The sequence below is a fragment of the Haliotis rufescens genome, unplaced genomic scaffold (assembly GCF_023055435.1).
Source record: "Haliotis rufescens isolate VD_foot unplaced genomic scaffold, xgHalRufe1.0.p SCAF_11, whole genome shotgun sequence".
Lineage (NCBI taxonomy): Eukaryota > Metazoa > Mollusca > Gastropoda > Lepetellida > Haliotidae > Haliotis > Haliotis rufescens.
In genome coordinates this window covers 22,930,453-22,954,935 of record NW_025963791.1, presented here as the reverse complement: position 1 = coordinate 22,954,935, position 24,483 = coordinate 22,930,453, and the positions used below count along the sequence as shown (strand labels likewise).

The 24,483-nt window shown below is 40.2% G+C and overlaps 2 protein-coding genes across 2 annotated transcripts in view; one reads left to right on the top strand and one right to left on the bottom strand.

Moving 5' to 3' along the window:
* Nucleotides 1-1,652: 1,652 nt before the first annotated feature.
* On the bottom strand, nt 1,653-14,448 carry LOC124132812 (phosphatidylinositol N-acetylglucosaminyltransferase subunit Q-like). Its single transcript, XM_046496953.2, has 9 exons — nt 13,622-14,448; nt 12,492-12,620; nt 11,947-12,067; nt 11,036-11,162; nt 10,056-10,209; nt 9,004-9,196; nt 8,363-8,477; nt 7,264-7,328; nt 1,653-4,202 (listed from the first exon to the last, which is right to left on the bottom strand). The coding sequence occupies exons 1-9, from the start codon at nt 14,269-14,271 to the stop codon at nt 4,038-4,040; spliced, it is 1,719 nt and encodes a 572-aa protein (XP_046352909.2). The 5' UTR covers nt 14,272-14,448; the 3' UTR covers nt 1,653-4,037.
* A 382-nt stretch (nt 14,449-14,830) lies between these two features.
* LOC124132814 (tubulin-specific chaperone D-like) overlaps nt 14,831-24,483 on the top strand; it is an 89,522-nt gene continuing 79,869 nt past the window's right edge. Inside the window, exons 1-6 of the mRNA XM_046496955.2 lie at nt 14,831-15,015; nt 17,556-17,606; nt 18,782-18,879; nt 19,476-19,577; nt 21,220-21,366; nt 22,187-22,325. Of these exons, the coding sequence (XP_046352911.2) occupies nt 14,838-15,015; nt 17,556-17,606; nt 18,782-18,879; nt 19,476-19,577; nt 21,220-21,366; nt 22,187-22,325 (715 nt within the window). The 5' untranslated portion in view covers nt 14,831-14,837. The remainder of the gene's footprint in view (nt 15,016-17,555; nt 17,607-18,781; nt 18,880-19,475; nt 19,578-21,219; nt 21,367-22,186; nt 22,326-24,483) is intronic.

The window sequence follows — 24,483 nt, the reverse complement described above, 5'->3', positions numbered from 1 at the left end:
ACTAAGATCTGATTTTAATGATATTGGACATTAAGTGTTTCTTAAACAAAAATCACCCATTGATAGGGGAGAATGTGTGAACAGATGATTGCTATGGCCAACATCATAACTGAAAAGACATTTCAATATAGTTACAGGAAGACCGAAGACTTTGTATCTCTAATGATTACTGTTAGTTTCAAGGCGAGCTTGTTCATAGTAAGTTGATCATCTGATGTCATTTGCCGATATACATGATTACGCCGAAACTAATGTAAACAAAATTGGAAGATTGGATAAAAATAACATGATGGACTACAAAAGTAAGTCTAGATACACAATAAACACTTGTATAGTCAGATAGAACTAACGTGCGTACTTCATTACGGAGTTGTTTACATGCTTCCTCCGGTGTTCACGATAACGTCTTCGGGTTGTGAACAAAAATCAAAGCTCATTGTATGCTTGTATTATGCACACACTTGAAGTACAACAGCAGTCAAATATTGTATTTGATTTATGTAGGAAGGCCGTTTCCCAAACTGTTTATTTGGTTATTGATCCCACTCCCCCACCCTCCCTATTCACCCCCCAAAACACACCGCCGGCACTATATTTTCAAAAGCCATTGTCCAAGAACCCATTCTTTTAATTTTTTTAAGCCTAATCTAAAGATATATCGGATCCCTGTTGCAGCATATTGTAGTGTAGTTTCAGACTCATCTCTTCAATCGGTTCCGAGAAGAGTGAGTGAGTTGGATTTAATGCCACTTTGAACAGTATTCCAGTTATATCACAGCATGTCAGGTTAATGTGGGAGGAAAGCTAAAAGTGATTCAGGTCTCAGACGTTTACCACTTCGGTGAAACCCACGAGTATGATGGTGACAAACCTAGAAAAAAATCTGGGCGAAACGGGATTTCGAACGAGAAGAAATTAAAAGTTAACAGACAGACAACGGATGGACAGATGATGACAGTGTGTCATGACGTCATGACATACGCTCACTGGGATCGGTTCTCATGGTCAGCTAATATAAATGTAAAGATCATAACAAAATGACTTGATGCTTCTTCACCGTTAGGTCACAGCTTTTCTTCATACTGAGATATACAGATATATTTACCACCACTCAGGAATGCATAACAATTACATTGCCTGTCTCTGTAAAACACAAATAGCATCTCCATATAAAACATCAACAAACTGTTTTGATCAGATCGAAAGAAATTCTAGTAATATTACATCACAAGTAATTCTTCCTTTGAATATTTTTCAGAATACATCATTTGTTCTTGTTTGCATTGCCACTGGCTTTAAAACATTGACTTTTGTTAGCATCAATAGTTTAACCACAGTTCACAAACACACATGGCACATGCTAATCTCCGCTGCGCACCATGGGCACATACTGTATTTGACGTAATAAGTGCCTGGGGCGCTCTCAAAATTAAAAATAGGGGGCTCTTATTAGAATATAGTTTTGGTGAGAAAAAAAGAGAGAGTTGAAAGCTCGTAAATTTCGTAGTTTATGCTGACAGCCTCAAATGATACAAAAGAAAAGTATGTGCGTATCATACACGATAGATATATTTTCCAGAATTTAATTGCCCATAATTAAGGGTGTATATGACACACGAGTGCGTATATTACACGAATAAGTAAGTCTTGTGTACATTGATCAACCCGAAGGGGTTCTAATTGGGATTGTTCACTAGGAATTATTATTAGCAAATATCACCGTGGGGGCTTATTAGAGCGGGGCGCTTATTACGTCGAATACGGTATGATAGTCAGACATCCTTCACATGCAGAAAATACATCACAGGTACATACTAAAGATGAATGGCAGACAAACCAGTGAAACATGCGCCAGACATACATCACACACACACACACACATGTCAACTGCAGTATGAAAATGATGAGCGACAGACACATCACAGAAAATACATACTCAAGAAGACAAATGGCAGACACAAAGCAGATACTCAAGACACATGATACACACGTCAAGGGCACGTATGACAGGCAAACAACAGACACATCACAGACACACAATCTGACAAGCCATCCAGACACATGCTAACCAGTCTGGTAGAAGGCGACCTAGGTCAGGTTGGAAGGTTGAGCTATAACTGCCATGACAGATATTGACATAGTACATCTATAACTTGCATAAGCCACGATGGTGTGTTGACAGGAAAGTGAATGTTTTGGTGATGCCGGGCATCACCTCACTGTCTGCGGTAAGAAAGGCACTTCTCTAAGCTTCCTGAGATGGTCAAACTATAATACTGTACTGCACCATAAAAAAACTTCATCTTCACCTTGACTTACATCGATGTCTTTGTGTGATTTTCTGTCTACACAATATTCCACTTGATTATTGCTCCTGATAATAAACACCTGTCATGTTTAAACCTGGTGCTGTTTAAGCCCAGTGATCTGATGTTCCATTTATCTAACTTCTATGCAGATTTCCAAGGTTTTATTTTTTTTCACTTTTGTAGTTTTTTAAATATTGTAAAGCTAATTCTGAAACACGACAATTTCAAGCCTGCCCTGAGCAAAAATATATGCATGCAAGAAGAAATCCTATAAGATATAGAATTATTTTCAGCAACACTTGCTGAGCATTATAACAATAGTACCATTGTTTTCAAAGAGGCCCATGTCAACAGGATGTCACATAAATATAGAATACTAAACGAGCTCCCGTGTAATATCAATGTGAAAGCTAGTCAGATATCACATCTATTCATAAGTTTCATTGGTTTTACACGGTAGCAAGTTTAGTATTTTATTTATTACTTGCATTTATAACGTTTTTAGAATTACACTGTCACGTGTGAATAGGCTGACACCTACACGATCCATGGCATAATATCCAATTGAGTTTAACAGAATAATACTTCAAACACGTCAAATGTTAAAACGTATTAATTTAATACCATACAACGGTCCACCTTTAGAATTCAGGCGTCCGTTCCACAAAGTTATCGTAGTGCTAAGGTTTCATTGCAACTCACATACGTTAATATAGACTTACGACTGACGTTGCACCACAGTACGATCTTCTTGTGGAAAGGGGCTCTGAACCACAAAGTTTACAATCACGTCACAATACCCGATGACATAATTTGTTGAATTTTGTTGCAAGATCCATGGGCGAAACAGTCAGCCTAACAAGGTTGCTGGGGTCATCGAGTGTGCGTAAGCTCCTCTCAGTGATCTCCACACGCAATGTCGTTGAATTAGCCAAGGGGTGTTGAGAGCTTTCAATATTTGTTCATGAAACTTGTTCTGACAGTACATAAGCACGGATTTTGGTATTACACAATGTGTAATACAGCTGTATGTTTATAAAACGGGTGATCTCTTCACAGACAAGTAATAAATGCATTATCATCAATAATCGAAGATGATATCATCCGTAGTTCATGAAGATGAATTATGTGATATCATTCCAACAATACAGTAACTGAGATAATGTCTCAATTTGAGATCAGGAAACTCACAGTTCTTTACTTGAACATTTTGTCAGAAAAATAACTATGGGTAATATAAAGAAAAACTACTTGTAACTGGCAACACAACAACTCTGAATTACGGATTATCTGTCCCTCGTTAATAAATATTAAAACTTATAAAATAAACTGCCTTGGAACAGAAAATTTGTAACTCTGAGTTGCTCATAGGCTATTCTCTAAATCTTGAGTAGGGAACTAGATCTCACTGAAGTGAGCTTCGGGCAGAATTACATACATTACATAGACTTCATGGAGGACATGAATATATATGGAAGGTGTGAATAAGATTTGTAGTCATTAACATTTTCCAAAACCAAATAATTTTCAACAAGAATAGGAAAAATGTCCCTAGTCCATGGGAAAAGAATCATAAATCTGATCATGCACTTTGAATTTAAAAGGCACTGCCTCCATAATGTCGATACCATACCCCGACCTCATATTGTGGTGGACAAGAAATTTTTCTTATCACTGCTGCTGTCTCCACGATGACTATACTGCACCCCAGCCTCATACTGTGGTAGACTAGACATTCTTCTTGTCACTGCTGCTCTTTTCATCTATCCAGGGGTATATCAGCTGACCTTTGATCACTTTGTGCAGTAGCGTTGCCAAGGAGTCCGAGGGTTGCGTGTGTGTCGGCGTCACCTTGACCGACTTCAGGAGTTCACAAAGAGGCAGATGGGAGGGCTGCAACATAGCAGGGAGAATTCTTTGTTCTCAGGTGTAAAGTGATATCCAAGTATTAGATACTCATCCTGCATCCAGAATTTCATGTGGTCAACCTTGTATCTCTAGGGATATTTGATTGAACGTTTACAACAAGTTATATATCATCCATTTCATTTCTGAAAAGTCTAAATAATTTCTGATCTACATTAAACAAAGGTATGTACAGAAATCAAAACTGTATTTCAAGGCAATTGTCATATCTGAGCAAATAGCTTGAAAGGCAAATCATCTTCACCATAATGTTACTAGCTGGTTGCATGTGAATTGCCAAAGTTACCTCCCTTTGTTAAAGTTTCCGTTTCAATGAACTAATGGTTCATTTCGAATGTTTGCTGAATACAGATATCCTTTGTTCTTTCTCATTATGATACAGGAATGTACGCTGTAACTAGGTTTATGTCAGTTACGGGGTGATTTCAGTTATGATGGAGGGAAAATAGAAATTGTTTTTTTGCTGTATCTGAACAAGTGTATTTTTTCTTGTTTAGTGCTTGTTCAGTGTTTTTCATAAGCAGAAGATTCAGTTTCAGACATGAATCAACATGCAGCTAAACAAACAGATCACTGATATCCACTACTGACATCACGATGATATATATACCTGCATTATGAGCACAAGGGAGGTCTCAGTGAAGAAACATAGCTACACCGTGATATCCACTACTGACATCACGATGATATATATACCTGCATTATGAGCACAAGGGAGGTCTCAGTGAAGAAACATAGCTACACCGTGATATCCACTGTTGACATTACGATGATATATATACCTGCATTGTAAGCACAAGGGAGGTCTCAGTGAAGAAAGTTGGCTACACCGTGATAGCCATTACTGACATTACGATGATATATATACCTGCATTGTGAGCACAAGGGAGGTCTCAGTGAAGAAACATAGCTACACAGTGATATCCACTATTGACATTACGATGATATATATACCTGCATTGTGACCACAAGGGAGGTCTACGTGTAGAAACATAGGTACACCGTGATATCCACTGTTGACATTACGATGATATATATACCTGCATTGTGAGCACAAGGGAGGTCTCAGTGAAGAAACATAGGTACACCCTGATAGCCACTATTGACATTACGGTGACATATGTACCTGCATTGTGAGCACAAGGGAGGTCTCAGTGAAGAAACATAGGTACACCGTGATATCCACTATTGACATTACGATGATATATATACCTGCATTGTGAGCACAAGGGAGGTCTCAGTGTAGAAACATAGGTACACCTTGATAGCCACTATTGACATTACGATGATATATATACCTGCATTGTGAGCACAAGGGAGGTCTCAGTGTAGAAACATAGGTACACCGTGATAGCCACTATTGACATTACGATGATAAATATACCTGCATTATGAGCACAAGGGAGGTCTCAGTGAAGAAACATAGGTACACCGTGATATCCACTACTGACACCCCGGTGAAATATATACCTGCACTGTGAGCACAAGGGAGGTCTCAGTGAAGAAACATAGGTACACCGTGATATCCACTATTGACATTACGATGATAAATATACCTGCATTATGAGCACAAGGGAGGTCTCAGTGAAGAAACATAGGTACACCGTGATAGCCACTACTGACACCCCGGTGATATATATACCTGCACTGTGAGCACAGAGAGGTCTCAGTGAAGAAACATAGGTACACCGTGATATCCACTACTGACACCCCGGTGATATATATACCTGCATTGTGAGCACAAGGGAGGTCTCAGTGAAGAAACATAGGTACACCGTGATATCCACTACTGACACCCCGGTGATATAAATACCTGCATTGTGAGCACAAGGGAGGTCTCAGTGTAGAAACATAGGTACACCATGATATCCACTACTGACATTACGATGATAAATATACCTGCATTATGAGCACAAGGGAGGTCTCAGTGAAGAAACATAGGTACACCGTGATAGCCACTACTGACACCCCGGTGATATATATACCTGCACTGTGAGCACAAGGGAGGTCTCAGTGAAGAAACATAGGTACACCGTGATATCCACTACTGACACCCCGGTGATATATATACCTGCACTGTGAGCACAAGGGAGGTCTCAGAGAAGAAACATAGGTACACCGTGATATCCACTACTGACATTACGATGATATATATACCTGCATTGTTAGCACAAGGGAGGTCTCAGTGAAGAAACATAGGTACACCGTGATATCCACTACTGACACCCCGGTGATATATATACCTGCATTGTGAGCACAAGGGAGGTCTCAGTGAAGAAACATAGGTACACCGTGATATCCACTACTGACATTACGATGATATATATACCTGCATTGTTAGCACAAGGGAGGTCTCAGTGAAGAAACATAGGTACACCGTGATATCCACTACTGACACCCTGGTGAAATATATACCAATACCTGCATTGTTAGCACAAGGGAGGTCTCAGTGAAGAAACATAGGTACACCCTGATATCCACTACTGACGCCCCGGTGAAATATATACCTGCATTGTTAGTACAAGGGAGGTCTCAGTGAAGAAACATAGGTACACCGTGATATCCACTACTGACACCCTGGTGAAATATATACCAATACCTGCATCGTTAGCACAAGGGAGGTCTCAGTGAAGAAACATAGGTACACCCTGATATCCACTACTGACGCCCCGGTGAAATATATACCTGCATTGTTAGTACTAGGGAGGTCTCAGTGAAAAAACATAGGTACACCGTGATATCCACTACTGACACCCTGGTGAAATATATACCTGCATCGTTAGCACAAGGGAGGTCTCAGTGAAGAAACATAGGTACACTGTGATATCCACTACTGACGCCCCGGTGAAATATATACCTGCATCGTTAGCACAAGGGAGGTCTCAGTGAAGAAACATAGGTACACCCTGATAGCCACTAGTGACATTACAATGAAATATATACCTGCATCGTTAGCACATGGAGGTCTCAGTGAAGAAACATAGGTACACAGTGATATCCACTATTGACATTATGATGATATTTTTACCTGCATTGTGAGCACAAGGGAGGTCTCAGTGTAGGAATCTGGCACCACGGAGAACCGCACATCACCTAGCAACAGACAGCGAGAGGGAGTGGATCAAGAAGTTAACAATTAAACAAATAATCATTACACAACAGATACTGTACATAGCAATCAGGGACAGTCACGTGTATTTTGCTGAGATTATCTGCAGCCAAGTTGTAACGATAGGAACCACATTGTTCCTACAACAGGTTTTTGGTCTGGTAAACAATCAAATAGTCTAGTCTGGAAGGGGTAGATATCATGGGCTAGACTGCCTGTTTTGGTTAATTCCAATCCAGATACAGTAGTTTGAAAAAGGGGTGTACACAAGACACAGAGTGAACAAAAAAGACATAGAGGGACTGACACCTATAGGTTGACACAAAAAATGCTGAAAAAAGAGGTGTTTGTGCAGCTTCTTCACCCCTTCCCTTTGGACCCTCCCGTGTGTACCAAGAACTGGTGGAATAGTGGCTGAAAATGTATCTAGTTATTAGGGCTGGGACGGGTAACTCGGGTACTCGGGTACTCGGGTCGGGTGGGTCCTGAGTAGGACCCAGGTACCCACAGGACTACCCGGACCTGTGGTTAGTCACATGATATATTGTTTAATAACAAAAACTCAATACAGCTCAGTGGTTACACCACAAGTCGCATGTGTTCACATTTCTTTCTGCCGATGCACACATTCCTTTAGACTTGTATATGTCTGAGTAAACATAAAGCTTCAGTCAACATCACTGTACGCATGATCCGATCGTTAGATACATGTATCTAAATAGTTTTTGCCAGGGCTTCAGTAAAACAATTCCCAATTAGACATTTTGTACACTCTTGAGACCTACAGTGGGTAATAGGGGGGTCGGGTACCCGGGTAGTAAATTTGGACTCGTCCCAGCCTTACTAGTTATCCATATATTCAACAAAAAAATTCTAGTTATCAGGACAATCAAATGATGATAAATAAAGAACGACTTTGTCAGGTACTGGTGCATTGAGTTCTTCAGTATTCTAGTGAAGTCGGAGTGGACTTTACCACCACGAACAGTGAGAGCCTGAAGGGGGAGTAGGGACTGACCTGCCACTGTGTTGGACCCCAGCAGCCACATGCTGAGGGAGTAGACAGGGAGGTGGTTGATGACCCACACACACAACGTCAGCAGCCCCTCCGTCACCAGCACCACTGCACGCAGCTGCCAACACAGTGTAAATAATGTAACAAATACATGCATAAGACTTAAAATATATCTGCAGAAATATATTTTTTAGAGTCAAAATATCACTTATATTTATCCACTGACACATACTTATTGCTCATCTCTCTCTTTTCCGGAGGGCAGTGGAAACTTCCTGAACTGTGTTCCCAGAGAACAGAAAAAAACAGCTCACCTGAATGCACCCCTTGAGCCTCGTTTTTGCACTGACTAACGGGATCGGGTGGTCAGGCTCGCTGACTTGTCACCGCATCCCAACTGCATGGATCGATGCTCATGATGATAATCACTGGATTGTCTGGTCCAGACTGGATTATTTACTGACCGCCGTCATATAGCTGGAATATTGCTGAATGCGGCAGTAAACAACAAACAAACATTGCTACATGACTAAATGGCTGAGTAGTGCCACTGAAGGCCGAAATGGCATTGTCAACAGAGTCACCATGACAACCACCCATGACCCCACAGTTCTCGTGAGACAATAATGTGGACTTCTTCTCACCGCAAGGAAGAAGACATAGTACAGCAGGGTAGTGGGCAGGAGGAAGAGAAGGATGGTAAAGAAGAGGGTCCCCACAAACAGCTGATCGATGTCGTACACGGCCGAGTCCACTCGATGACGCAGCACATTCCATTTCTTGCCTCGAAACAGACGCCACAGTGATGCAAGGGCATATACTTGCAGACTGTATAACCTGAATGAGGGGGAAAGACAATTAGTGTGAGTGAGTGAGTTGGGTTTTATGCCGCTTTTAACAGTATTCCAGTTATATCACGGCGTGTCAGCTTAATGTGGGAGGAAAGCCCAAAGTGATGCAGGTCTCAGACGTTTACCACTTCGGTGAAACCCACGAGCACGGGTATGGTGCTGACAAACCTAGAAACATGATCGGGGCGAACAGGGATTCAAACCCACAATCATAGGTTTCTGGTGTGCCCAAGGGACGCAACTCTGCACAGCGAATCGTGGCGCCTTAGATGACTGGGCAACCTGTGCCCCCGAAAGACAATTAGAACTTCTACACTAACATCAGTATTCCAAGGCTATCAGTTCTCTTGTATCCTGCTCAAGTCCTGTGTTCTATTCCTCAAACGGGTAAATTGTGTGCAGCCCATTTCTGTTGTCCCCGTCATGATGGAATACTGCCGAAGGTAAAAACCACACACACTCACTCTCTTCAGACACTGTAATATCTAGACTGGAGCAGTCTCCATTACATTATAAGCATTATGAGAACATGTGAATAATGTCTCAAATACGGTGTCCCCTCGCTATTGAGCCCTTCAATATAGTGCTAATGCGGTTATAGCGTGCGGTAATGCATAAAATTTCAAACTCTGATATGCAACGTGCGGCATAGGTCGTGTTAGGTAGGCGAAGTGTGAATTGGTGTGTTGGTCATCTACCCCCTACGACTCCACCTTGACTATAACGCTCATCAATTATATGGACCCCTAAGGTAGCATTGTAGCGTTATTAAGGAGATCAATAAAACACTCAGTGGAAAGAAAAACAGATTTGTAAAGCATTACACGTGAAAAAGCCTGCCTTACCTTGCTGCGTACACATAGAAGCAGTAGATGTGTACTGTCATCATGGAGATGACGTCCTGGACTAGACACAGCTGGGCTGACGCCCCAATCACCCCCAACACACTGCTACCCCGAAGCAGCACCCCCAGGACGGGTCGCAGTAGGGACAGGTAGCCTGAAACATACTCTCACAGTCAGGTATATACAGGTCAGTGTATGGCATAGTGGAGACATGCCCTGAAAACTACTCTGTATGATACACTCCCAGTCAGTGTAGGGCATGGTGGAGACATGCCCTGATAACTTTTTTTTTTTTTTCCAAATAATTTTTATTCCAGTTTCAGTGGTTACATACACAGTAATATATACATATATAGCAATTAACATTTTGACACCGCGGAGAATAGGCCTTGATCATGAAGGATCGAGCAAGATGTTCTTGCATGAATGTAGTTGACACCATATTTATGAGCAATCGTAGAAAGATAAGCTAATACATGTAGTAACTGTAAAGGAATAAACAGTACCGAATTATAGTATTGTAATCCTTATCTTGGAAAAACATTACAGTCTTTCTTTGGCAATAGAGTCAAAGTGATTGCAAACAATCAATAATAACACACAGTCAGCAATCTATGTAAGATTCAAGGCATCATGTAAACCACAATACAATAACCACTTTTTGTTATAAGTGCTAAGCTTATTATTAGTTTTTGCTGACAGATATTCCAAATAAATAGCATCTTTGAATACTTGTTTAAAAACGTCCATTGAGGGTTTCCTTTTCTTTAAACTAGAAATAAAAATGTGTCTCTTAGCTAACATAATAATATGATTATTTGCAGGTTTTGCACTTATTTCACCAAAACATACATTAAATCTTGTAAAAAGTATATGATTATTTCCCACAGAATTCAGGAAAGCCACATGCCCTGAAAACTACTGTGTCAGTCGGGTAGAGGCCATCTACAGACACCCCTGGTAGAGACAGCTAGGCTCACCTGTCCACAGGTAGATATGGTAGAGGAAGAAGTGTCCCAGGAAGTGTGTGAGCTGAGTGTTGAGCTTCAGACCGGCAGGTGCCCCCATCATCCAGTTGATCAACCGAGTCAGAGAACTGGCCACGTTCTGTACAACATATGTCATTGTCAAAATGGCTCCATTTGTACATCCAAGTACACTATCAAAATAGTCAAGGCCACTCACCAGTGTTTAAATTTCCGTTTGCAATATGACCATGAATTACAAGGGACATAAAAAAAATAAACTTATCCTGTCTTACACAATGCATTTTCTCCTTTTTCCGATCTTGGTGTGGAAACGCTCTAGAACAAAGTTTCTGGGATTACACTGTGTGACACATTTGTTTGGATGGTGACCATGGTGATGCTGGGATGTGTTCGGGTGTAATATTTTTATGAAGCTGGACACTTCATCTAAGGCATTTCCACACCAAGATCGAAAGGAGAAGGAGAAATGGATAATGTGAGATAGGATAAGTATCCCGGTATATAAATATACAATTTAAAATAAAATTTCAAGTTGAAATCATTTATTTAAAAATAGAGTTAACCATATATAGTTTTAAAATTCAGGTTTTATCAAACATATACATGATATAATATCTTTTCAAAGCATATTCAAACTTAAGACCTTTTCAAGGCTGAACTGCAAAATTCAAGGATTTTCAAGACTGTAATTATTGACACTTGTGGTAGGTCTCAATGTATAATCTAAAAGCACCAAACATACACTACCACAGCAGCTTAATAGTCATGACAATGGTTTTCTTAATAGAATCATTAAAAATGATTAAAAACCGTTGTGTTCGCAATATCTGTTGATGTGGTTAAGCCACAAAATTAACAACTAAAAGAATGCAAAATGAAATAGAACATCAATAACTTCTCACATCGGCCCAGTCCATGATGCTGGTGGCAGCATTGTCTGCGAGTGTGGCATTCACCATGACAACCATCACACATATACCTAGTGCTGTATCAATCAGCTGCCGGCCACAGGAATCCAAAAACCTTGAAGAAATAAATCAGTTTTTATCAGATTTAAACAAGAAATGCATCCACAGAACACTTCATACCAAATTACCATTTAAGGCAAAAAATATTTTCTATTTCTGCCCATCTAGAAATAGTGTAGGTAGGTCCATTTGGGGATGGGGTATTTTTGTTTACATTTCTCTCTGTGAAAAATGGTAATTTACACAAATTACAGCAATGTACATGTATCACTAATTCACTTAATAATGAGTCAGCTCCATGGCAATATTGAGTGCTATTTGTAGGACAACTTCTCCAAGCAATCAGACACATTCAGTTCCTGCCTGTACACTCATAATATCCCTATCAAAAGCTGAGTAGCATATGTCGTATTGGGATCTCTTCTGCCCTGAATCCTCATGTGACACACTACTGGTCAGTGTGATGCTACAGTACTTACTTCAGCCTATTTAGTGGAGAATCATTTTTGTGAGTACAACTTCTTCTCAAGAAGCTACATTTGTATCGAATGTGTCGAGTCAGTGTGGGGCCATCTAGACAGGTCTTTGCCAAGCTGCTCTTTGTGCATCTGAAAAGCAAAACATCTTTGAGCGTGTTGAGAAAGATAAAGTGTTAAAATGTTATTATAATAATGAGTAATGAAAAACATACACCATTTCCTTAATAGATGCAGTATGACAAGCACACGATATGATAAGCAATGCAAAGGTGTAATCATTAGTATTTCAAGCCAATATAGTGAAAATTGCAGAATACTTCAGGGCTAAAAAAATCCACCCGTCCACTTGAAGTGACAAGTAGCAGCATGTGCAATGTTGAGAAAGAATTGAAGAAATGTTCATCCTGCCAGGTGAGTACATATATTTCAATTGTATCAACATGATCAATTCATCTCGAATTGTTTTCAATAAAATATTCAAGATAAATTCGAACCTAAAACATGTAAAATGTGTTTTCATCTCTCCCACGATCTAAGTCATAACAATGAAATACATGTCGCTCGTATCATTAACATGACAAATAGACAACATACTTGGCAACTGTCTGTTACATAATAAACAGGAAGTGCATTTGCGCAGCAGGTATCGAAACTAGGGAGATAATTATCTTTTTGTTGTTGTTGTAGGCAGTAAATGCAACGCTCAAATGTCAAAGCGACAATGAACAGCTGATGATTGATTTTGTGAGGGAAATGGCTGACATACAGAAGTTTTTGATCGGGGCTGGTGGGGTTAACAAAAAAAACATGATTTAATAAACAAAAAGGCCAAAAGGAAAATTTCTTGAAAACAGTATGACTAAGAAAATAAATATGCTGGCAAAATCCTTACATAATTTTTTAATTTCTTATAACTAATGCCAATTACCCCATTGTCATCACATACTACCTCAGACATTTTTATCTTTGTGTCTTACCTGTTGAAGTAAGACAAGTTCTATGGATGAACAACTTCTTTATTACAATTAGTGCGACGTTTCGGTGTAGATCCTAACGCCTTTTTCAAGCACTTATAGAACTTGTCTTACTTCATCACACCAACTTCCAAATGCCACTGAAAAAAGTCTTACCTGTTGTCAAATATTTTTCCAAACAGAAGGAAAATTGAGATGAATGGGCATATCATAAGTTGGCAGAATGGATAAAAGATTCCTTGTGTAGAAATCCTTGAGATTTCTTTCACCTCTTTTCTTCCCTTTGCTTCATATTTCTCTCCTGGTATGTTGGAAAATGTTAATAGTGATGACACAAGTGACGATATGTTTTCACAGGATGACACCACCTCATTGCTCGTATTGACAGTTGTTGTTTGTCTGATGAAAGATCTATTTGTAAGAATGTATGAGGAGAGCAAATCACAAGGATCATATAAAATGCAGTGACATTTTGATTCCAGATGCTTTTTTGCAAGGTTTTGCAAGCTGCAAGAAATGGAACCAAATTCAGATATACACAATTTAATAAAGATATCGCCGTGAGAAAGGGTTTTTATCTCCTCTAAACTTTCTGCAGTCTTCTTTTCTTTACGAGACCTCCAAATTCCAACCACTGAACTGTTTGGGGTGTCATTTTCACTCTCACTGATTTTCTGAATGCATACTGTCTGAGTTCTTTCAAGTACAGATCCGTATATATAGCCACTGGGACAAGTCAACATGCTGGATGGTAGGAACACTTTCCATAATTGTTTTTCGGGCATGTTTGACAGTGATATCTTCATCAGATATTCTGTCGTGGCTATCTATTTTGCTTTCGTATGAACAAATCCCTTAAGATAATCGATGCTTCTATTGACATTGATTAATAACTGATCCTGCCACTTTTGTGTTTGTTTAACATCAATATTATTACCGTATATACTTCGCATCTAATATTTTCACTTGTTGTCGGAGTCAGAGTTACCGTTCTTATTTCCGTATGGTTAATCAAAATGTAGGCGTTTTCTCTTTTTACGAACAATGACTTTTAATTACACAATATATATGCTGTAATTTAAAATCTTATTAGAATAACAGGTTTTTAAATGCCAAATCGTGTTATACCAGAGGCAATCATAAGTTGATGTATGATAATTACATAACTGAATTTCGTTTTTGATTCGAACATCTGGAATATTTTTACATTCTATTTAAGAAAATACTTAATAAAAATAAACTTTAATCATACAGATGCCTATTGTTTTGTTATTACGTATTATAACGGGACGTAAGGGATCTTTTGAATAATTTTATTTAAAACAAATCCCAAATCTCACACATCTCGTTTTAGCAGCGAGAGTTTACAAATATGGCGGCTGCTACGGAAAGTTCGAGTGTCATGGAAGTCGAAGATACTGAAGGCGATGAGCAAAAAGCATATCATGAAGAGTTCAAGGAGATCGAAGAAATTCGGTCACTTATCGATGGGTTGAAGGATGTTTATGATGACCTTAGAAGTTTAGAAATGTCATGTGAACGATTTACTTGTGAGTTGTCAACGTGGTTTTGTAAACTTTAGACTTGCTAGGTTCATGAGTCATTTTCTACATTTAGACTTGATGTATAGCTTTCAGACAGTGTGGCCTGTAACAAGTTTCAATAATGGTATGACATGGTATGACATCGGCCCGTATCCCCTCTCAAAAGATTATATAATTATAGGACTGAGCAGCAATGCATGGGACCTATAACTTTTGGAGGATGGAGGGGGTGGTGGGTGGGGGTGGACGGAAGTCTTTCATCACTGATATCCTTGGCAGCAATGCTATCTGCCATATAATGAATTGTCACTAAAGGGACAGTGGGTCGACGGTTCTGCGTGTTTTTAAATAATGTATCATTATTTCCAAGTATGACGTCCCATGCCTGATTCAATTCTCAAACCAAAACAGAGCCAACAACGTAAGCGATGTGCATATTAAACTTGTGCAAGTATTGTACTGACTCCTACATCCTATCAAGGTATAACAAACTCTAATTTGCAATATTTCAGTCAGGGAACATATCCAAATGTTTGCAATTAATGAAGTTGTACCCTGTCACACCTAAATCTTCAGTTTAACACCACAATTTTATCAAGAAATGTTTATGGTGAGACCAGCCACAGCTTATGCCAGTAATTAGTTCTGACTGCCAGCTGTGGCATGAAGGGGGTGCCTCGGGCTGGACGAGTCCAAATTTACTACCCGGGTACCCGCTGTAGGTCTTAAGAGTTGGGTTAATTGTTTTACCAGAGCTCTCGCAAAAATATATTTAGATACACCTATAAAACTATCTGATCATGAGCACACTGAAGTTACTGAAACATATATTAACTCAGAACAAATCTGTGTGTAGCGGCCATAAAACTTCTGAGTCCTGTGATGGGATTCGAACCACGGACCTTCTGATCAGAGGTCGGACGCCTTGTCCTTGACAAGGTAAGGATGTCATCTGTGGGATGACTCCACGCCCTGCTACATACTCCCCCGTCAACAGAAGGCACGTCCCGGGCCGCATAGTAGGGTACTGAGGCTTATTTTGCTCAAATTTTGCTCAACCGAGGTCGGACGCCTTGTCCACATGACCAAAGAGGTTAACCCAGTCAGCAAGCTGACAAGGTAAGGAGGTCATCTGTGGGATGACTCTACGCCCTGCTACATTAGCAACTTAAAGTGTAAACTTGGATTTTTAATATTAGTGTCATTAAACAATGTATCATCTGACTAGCTATGGTTCCAGGTAGACATGTGGGTACTCGGGTCCTGCTAAGGGCCCACCTGTCCCAACTACTTGAGTTACCCATCCCAGCATGAGGCAGGGATAGATGTTAGCACCAGCCCGCTGTTAATGTTAAAGGTACTCTAAGAGCTTGTAGAATTTAAAATGTTTTGAGGGATGTTGCTGTATGTTATCACTGTTCGGGCTAGTAGATGTTCTTGGTTAATTTCTACCCCATAAGGCATACATGGCCTCCCACCAATTATTGCCATTTTTCATGTTATTTCTGAAATATTCCATGTATAAAGTTGACTGTACCAATAACTTTGATTTTTGTGAAATTTTGATCAAATATGCTTATTTCTGTCCATGAAAACAAAATTGAGTAGTTTTCTGTTATAATAGAAGAAGGAATAAAAAAAGTGGGATTTGAATTTTCCCATTGACTAACTAACTGTACCAGTTATTGCCATCATGATGTGCACGTCTTGTGATCAGACTGTCTGTATTTTGTCCTGTGATTCCCATCCCCGGCCTGCCTTTAATTTTTGTTCCAACGTCAAATAATAAAAACCTTTCTTATCTCTAGTTTTCCTGCCACTGTGGTAATTTATGCCCAGATGTGTTAAAAAAAATACTTCAACAATTGCACACTAAAAAACCCAGGTCAGCTTGATCTCTCTTAAGCTATATTTAAAAAAAAATGCTTCCAAAACAAAGCGACTCGATCTATGTCTTTAATTATTTGAAGGACTGTTACGAAGTGTTCTAACCTTTAACAATTTCATAAAATAACTTACACAATTAATTGAAAGCAGGTTTTTTTGGGTTGTTTTTTTTAAAGTTCGCCTGACTGCTCTGTTGCTGGTTGAGGTTGGAGATGAGAAACACATGTAAAAAAGTTAAACAAGATGCAATTATGTTCGCACTATAATGGGTATTGGCGATAATTGGTCCTCGGCGATAACTGCTTGCTAGCCAGTACAGACACAATGGTGCCCATTAGCAGGAACCAGACAACTCTCTCTCTCTTAGTTACTAGTGAGAGCTAGTTAAAATATTATGTCACATAGCATTGCATAGATGATATTGCAGCCATATATTGCCTGTTTTGTAATGAAATAGATATATGACAAATTGAGCTTCTTACCAAGTATGTTATGTGGATTTAGTGCTATTAAGGTATGCATGTAAGACAAGGGCTCACCAGGCTCAGTGACTGAGCATAAATCCATGTTTTCTTTTACCTATTTTGAAATATTCTGATTGCTTCTTGCCAGTCTGCATATATGTTAATCAATTCTATTTTGAGCACTTTCTATTTCAGGTATCATCGATTCCTACCAAGAACAACCTCATTTGATTGATCCTCATCTTGGTAAACATAATTTATGATTTCAGCATATAAGTTTCTGGAACACTAACCTGATTGGTTGATCATGTTAATAAGCCAACAAGATTTATCATGATCATGGTGATGTGAATACTGTTCCAGTGTAAATAATAAGTAACCAAGGTAACCTGTAAGCACAATTGTCTTCACTGCATTATGAAAACATAAATACCTGGTAATGTACATCTTCCCGAGGCAAGAGAGTAAACTGACTATAAAAGTCCAGTTTCCACCCTTGCCGAACTAGGCTGGTATTATGGAGCTATTTTGGCTGTACTAACGAGTCGTTGCATAGTCCAATCAAATCGCGCAACGAAATCGAAAACCAGTTTGTAAACTGTCGTGCAGAGTTTTGGCCGATTGCAGGATTTGCAAAGCATGTGCACCGCCAACTCGTTGTCAACAGATATTTTTCAAATCAAGGTGCTCACATGACTTGATGCACTTCGTGATGTAAAACCCGTTTTATAACAATATAGATCTTCATTATTGATCATATCGTCTTGACTGGGCGCCGCCATTTCGTTTGAAACAAATGCAAGTGATACGACAGGTGGAATCGGATTGATCCCTAGGAGAGGTTTAGATTGGTGGTTGCGCTATGATTGAGCCAAAAATCCCAGTCTAGTTCGGCAAGGGTGGAAACTGGACATTAAAGTCAGTTAACCCCTCTTGCCTCGGGAAGATGGGTAACGTGTGGCAAAAATGTATTTCTTTCATTGCTTTTGTTCAATCATTAATGTTTTTCATTTGATATGAAATGTAATAATTTCTTTTAAATGGATACTAGCTGAGTTCCAGCATTTTATTGTGACATGAAGAATCCATTTGGACGTGTTTCCAACTAAAATAGTGCAAAATTGTATTGAATGTGACCACAAAAGATTTTGAAGGTGCTACAAATCACTTGCTAAAAGATACAGAACAAATCACACCCTGATCACCCCCTTAACCAAGTTAATATCCTCATTATGTGGGGGCGGTCGGGTAGCCAAGTGGTTAAAGCGTTCGCTCATCATGCCGATGACCTGGGTTCGATACCCATCATGGGTACAATGTGTGAAGCCCATTTCTGGTGTTCCCCATCGTGATATTGCTGGAATATTGCTAAAAGCGGCGTAAAACCATACTCACTCTCTCATCATGTGTATCATTCCCAGAGTCACTCCTGCTGCAGCTGTTGAACCAAGCAAGGAACCCGGACACCCCTGTCCCTGTTGTCCACCTGGCCTTCAAGTATATCTATCTCATCACTAAGGTACAACAAACCCTGTGTTCCTTCTGGGAATTTCAGATTGAGTTTCCTACCACCACAGTGATTAGTAAATGTAGTGTTTCCAAAAGTCATAAATTTGTTCTTGGGACACTGCCTGAGGATGTTTAGTGGAAGAAACTAATAGCGAGTTGTAACGCTGCTTTGAACAGTATTTCAGTTATGTCATGGCGTGTCAACTTCATGGGGGAGAAAAGCACGAGGTGAGGCAGAGGTGAAACCCACATCCTACTTAGAAGAGTTGTGTCCCCTGACTGTCAGAGGCTGATGTTCATTGGTTTTAATCCAAGCACTGTCTCCAGTGTGGTCATTGTTTTGTCACCCCCAAAGTGGAAAGAATCAATTTGGGCTTTTCTCCCACACTAACATGATCATGCTTTGATGTGACTGAAGTATTTTTCAAAGTGGCTCTAATCCCAACTTATTCACTCACCACTTCTACAAATAAAGAACGACAGACTTTTCAACCCCTATGAAATAATTATTTGACATAATTTATTGGAAGGCCCTTTCTTACAGCGAGACTAGATGTACTGTTATGTGCCAGTGGATGATAGTTTAACTTGCGAATTGTGTTTCAGATGCGAGGGTTTAAGATTGTTGTCCGCCTCCTGCCCCATGAAGTTGTTGATGTTGAACCAGTGTTGGCACTTTTAAAACTACAGGACCCCCACGACTTTAAGGTGAGACATGGAGTTATCTTGAAAGAAATTTAGTCTTTGTTAATGTCCAAAATGTGCTGTATGTACTTCACAGCAAATAAGTCATATAACGTTTATTTTGGTACCTGTTCAGCCTGTAAAAAAGGTCTTTGAGAAGTGATGCAAGAACAAGTCTAAAAGTTCCCTTCAGTGAAGTTAAGCAATATCTTTTTGGTTGAAATTAAATTTAATGTTTTCTTGCCCAAACCAGCAAATATTTTGAATACAGGCTGTCTGCATGTACATTAAAAATGTTTTTGCTTTTAATGACTAGATTAACCATGTTAACTGTAGCATGTAGAGTGGATGTAGAAAAAAAAAATGATGAGAATCCTTAGCATATCATGGTTAATCTCCTTTAAGGGAAAGTAAAGTCAAGATAGCAGCTTTGCAGATTTTAATACTTTAGAGGATACTTAACCACAAATGGTTGACCACAATTAAATTTGGAAAAGGGAAATACCATAAACGTCGGGCAAAATCGTCCCCGGGCTTACCAGTGTTTGACATGCTGCGCAATTTTAATGATGTGGCCGATGACCAGTCTGCCTGGTGGGGTTCTTCCAACTTGTCCAGCACCTATTGTAATGGGTACACCAGAGCATGGTGCTTGGTAACACAATAGGGTGTTAAGGGGGGAATCTCACATATGACACAACAATCTCACAAAATATAACAACACAACTATTTGGTGAACTATGTTCACATACAGTGTACTGAGTGAAAACGTTTAAGCTATATGTCAGTGAGTGAGTGATCATTTAGTCTGATTTGGACTAAAAAAGGAATTGCAGACAAGAAACAGTATTCCACTGTGGCAAATGAGCAGATTGATTTACATTTTATTCCCAATTCTAAGATGGATCTGCACCTAGTCCTTGCCGGATACAAGGTCATGATTAAGACCAGACGTCAAACTTCCATTCATTGGAAATGTTCCAAAAGAGGTGGGGCGATGGGGTAGTCTAGTGGTTAAAGCCATCAACTCTGCCCTGCCTCACACATGCACTCACCCCCAAACAAAGTCGGGTAGTCTAGTGGTTAAAGTGTTAGCTCGTCACGCCGAAGGCCCCGGGTTCGATTCCCCACATGGCTACAATGTGTGAAGCCCATTTCTGGTGTCCCCTGTTGTGATATTGCTGGAATATTGCTAAAAGCGGTGTAAAACCATTCTCACTCACTCACTCCAAAAGAGGATGCCCAACCATCATTAACACAAAAGATGAGTTTGTCACGAAACACAATTATATGTCTCTGAGCGGTGGGACGATGCAGCAAATCATCTCAAGGGGTGACATCCAAATCTGCACAAATTCATTGAGATACTGCAGGTTCAACAGGATAATACTGCAACCACAATCCAGGTTGTTTGATGCCACCCAAGAAGAAGAAGTATCGAAACCTAGACGATGCCCATGAGAAGGAGAAGAGACAACTTCTTGCCAACGAAAAACCAGCAAACGATTATCACAATGCTGTGTCACATCTAGTTTGACTGTGAATTATGTAAATGGAACTGTCAATGTGAAAATGGACAAATTAGACAATAGTTTACTTGCCCATTAATCTCCCTCAGTCTCCCCATGATCGTGCATGATGTTCCGGTCTCCTCTGTGACTTACAGAACTGGGAGTCTCGCTACATCCTGGTGTTGTGGCTGGCAATGGTGTGTATGATCCCGTTTGACATGGTACGTCTTGATGGCAGCATGAAAACCGAAGCTGGAGAGAAAAAGCAACCGGTCATGGATCGAATCATTGAAGTTGGCAAGGTGGGTGTTCAAGGATGTCTGCTGTTGTTGGTCAGAGTACCTGGACAGCACACTTCAAAGTGAGCTGTGGTAATTTATATTTAGACATTTCTCAGAAGTTAACGTATCACATAGTAGACATACTTTATTGATAACAACTTTTCATAGAACCATATGGTACAGAAACTTGCTTGACAACAGTATAATGATATAAAGATATGAGGATCTATACCGAAACGTTGCTATATAGCATATTATAGAAGTTGTTATCCATAAATTGTGTCAACTTTATCAAGTGTATCCGTTGTTAATGTGATGGGATGCAGACGGTAATCATATCAGCAAAGATACTGTATTTCATATCCTGACAAGCATAAGTAAATTAATTCCCCATTCATGACAGACCATTCGCTGCTAATGAAAAAATTGAATGTGAATAATTTTCCGTAAATATGCCATGACTTCTCCATAACCTTGTTGCATGAAGTCATAATGTAGAAAATGATGTTATTTTGGTGTTCACCATCACAGGGTTAGAATCATATTCTATTTTCACTATTTGGCAAAATTGATCTGCCACAGAGTTCAACTGTTGCTATCTACCTAATGGTGAAGTAGCAGTCAAGAGGGAAATGTTACTAGTCCTTCCTGAATATTACTAGTCCCATTCTAGCGGACCTATGATAAATGTGAACCCTGTATCAGTACATGTACTACAACTGTTGTGGTTATGGGGAGACAATCAGTCATGACTCGTACCTTTTTATGATTGTCTCCCCTTGACTATATTCTCCATATTTAATACATGAGTGGGCTTTAAGTTGTAGAGATCTTGTTACAGACATACCTGAGTGTCAGCGGCAAGAGTCGGGATGCGGCGGCGTTCCTCATATCGCGCTTCATGACCAGACCAGATGTTGTCAAGCACAAACTACCCGGGTTTCTGGACTGGTGTATTCAGATTCTCCATACAGCTGATCGTAAGTGTCTCACTGATAGCAGCGTAAGTGTCTCACTGATTGCAGCGTAAGTGTCTCATTGAAAGCAACATAAGTGTCTCACTGAAAGCAGCATAAGTGTCTCACTGATAGCAGCGTAAGTGTCTCATTGAAAGCAGCATAAGTGTCTCACTGACTGCAGCGTCAGTGTCTCATTGAAAGCAGCATAAGTGTCTCACTGAAAGCAGCGTAAGTGTCTCACTGATAGCAACGTAAGTGTCTCATTGAAAGCAGCATAAGTGTCTCACTGAAAGCAGCGTAAGCATCTCCCTGAAAGCAGCAAATGTCTCACTGATAGCAGCATAAGCGTCTCACTGAAAACAGCATAAGTGTCTCACTGATCGCAGCATAAGTGTCTCACTGAAAGCAGCGTAAGTGTCTCACTGAAAGCAGCATAAGTGTCTCACTGAAAGCAGCGTAAGAGTCTCACTGAAAGCAGCATAAGTGTCTCACTGAAAGAGCATAAGTGTCTCACTGAAAGCAGTGTAAGTGTCTCACTGAAAGCAGCGTAAGTGTTTCACTGAAAACAGTGTAAGTGTCTCACTGATAGCAGCATAAGTGTCTCACTGAAAGAGCATAAGTGTCTCACTGAAAGCAGCGTAAGTGTCTCACTGAAAGCAGCGTAAGTGTTTCACTGAAAACAGTGTAAGTGTCTCACTGATAGCAGCATAAGTGTCTCACTGAAAGAGCATAAGTGTCTCACTGAAAGCAGCGTAAGTGTCTCACTGAAAGCAGCGTAAGTGTTTCACTGAAAACAGTGTAAGTGTCTCACTGATAGCAGCGTAAGTGTCTCACTGATAGCAGTGTAAGTGTCTCACTGATAGCAGTGTAAGTGTTTCACTGAAAACAGTGTAAGTGTCTCACTGAAAGCAGTGTAAGTGTCTCACTGATAGCAGTGTAAGTGTCTCACTGAAAGAGCATAAGTGTCTCACTGAAAGCAGCGTAAGTGTCTCACTGAAAGCAGCGTAAGTGTCTCACTGAAAGCAGCATAAGTGTCTCACTGAAAGCAGCGTAAGAGTCTCACTGAAAGCAGCATAAGTGTCTCACTGAAAGCAGCGTAAGAGTCTCACTGAAAGCAGTGTAAGTGTATCACTGATAGCAGCATAAGTGTCTCACTGATAGCAGCGTAAGTGTCTCACTGAAAGCAGTGTAAGTGTCTCCCTGATAGCAGCGCAAGTGTCTCCCTGAAAGCAGCGTAAGTGTCTCACTGAAGGCAGCGTAAGTGTCTCACTGAAAGCAGCATATGTGTCTCACTGAAAGCAGCGTAAGTGTCTCACTGAAAGCAGTGTAAGTGTCTCACTGAAGGCAGCGTAAGTGTCTCCCTGAAAGCAGCGTAAGTGTCTCCCTGAAAGCAGTGTAAGTGTCTCACTGAAAGCAGCGTAAGTGTCTCACTGAAAGCAGTGTAAGTGTCTCACTGAAAGCAGTGTAAGTGTCTCACTGAAAGCAGTGTAAGTGTCTCACTGAAAGCAGCGTAAGTGTCTCACTGAAAGCAGCATAAGTGTCTCACTGATAGCAGCGTAAGTGTCTCACTGATAGCAGCATAAGTGTCTCACTGAAAGCAGCATAAGTGTCTCACTGAAAGCAGCATAAGAGTCTCACTGAAAGCAGCGTAAGTGTCTCATTGAAAGCAGCATAAGTGCCTCACTGAAAGCAGTGTAAGTGTCCTCCTGAAAGCAGCATAAGTGTCTCACTGATAGCAGCGTAAGTGTCTCACTGATAGCAGCATAAGTGTCTCACTGATAGCAGCATAAGTGTCTCACTGATAGCAGCATAAGTGTCTCACTGAAAGCAGCGTAAGAGTCTCACTGAAAGCAGCGTAAGAGTCTGACTGAAAGCAGCGTAAGTGTATCACTGAAAGCAGCGTAAGTGTCTCACTGAAGGCAGCGTTAGTGTCTCACTGAAAGCAGCGTAAGTGTCTCACTGAAAGCAGCGTAAGTGTCTCACTGATAGCAGCATAAGTGTCTCACTGAAAGAGCATAAGTGTCTCACTGAAAGCAGCGTAAGTGTCTCACTGAAAGCAGCGTAAGTGTTTCACTGAAAACAGTGTAAGTGTCTCACTGATAGCAGCATAAGTGTCTCACTGAAAGAGCATAAGTGTCTCACTGAAAGCAGCGTAAGTGTCTCACTGAAAGCAGCGTAA

What these genes read in the sequence shown, in the direction of transcription:
- LOC124132812 (XM_046496953.2), bottom strand. Translation starts at nt 14,271, where the DNA reads ATGAAGATATCACTGTCAAACATGCCCGAAAAACAATTATGGAAAGTG. An exon ending in GCATCATGGACTGGGCCGAT is followed by an intron (nt 11,163 to 11,946) that starts GTGAGAAGTTAT and finishes TATGTTGTACAG; the next exon opens with AACGTGGCCAGTTCTCTGAC. An exon ending in TTCTATGTGTACGCAGCAAG is followed by an intron (nt 9,197 to 10,055) that starts GTAAGGCAGGCT and finishes CCCCTCATTCAG; the next exon opens with GTTATACAGTCTGCAAGTAT.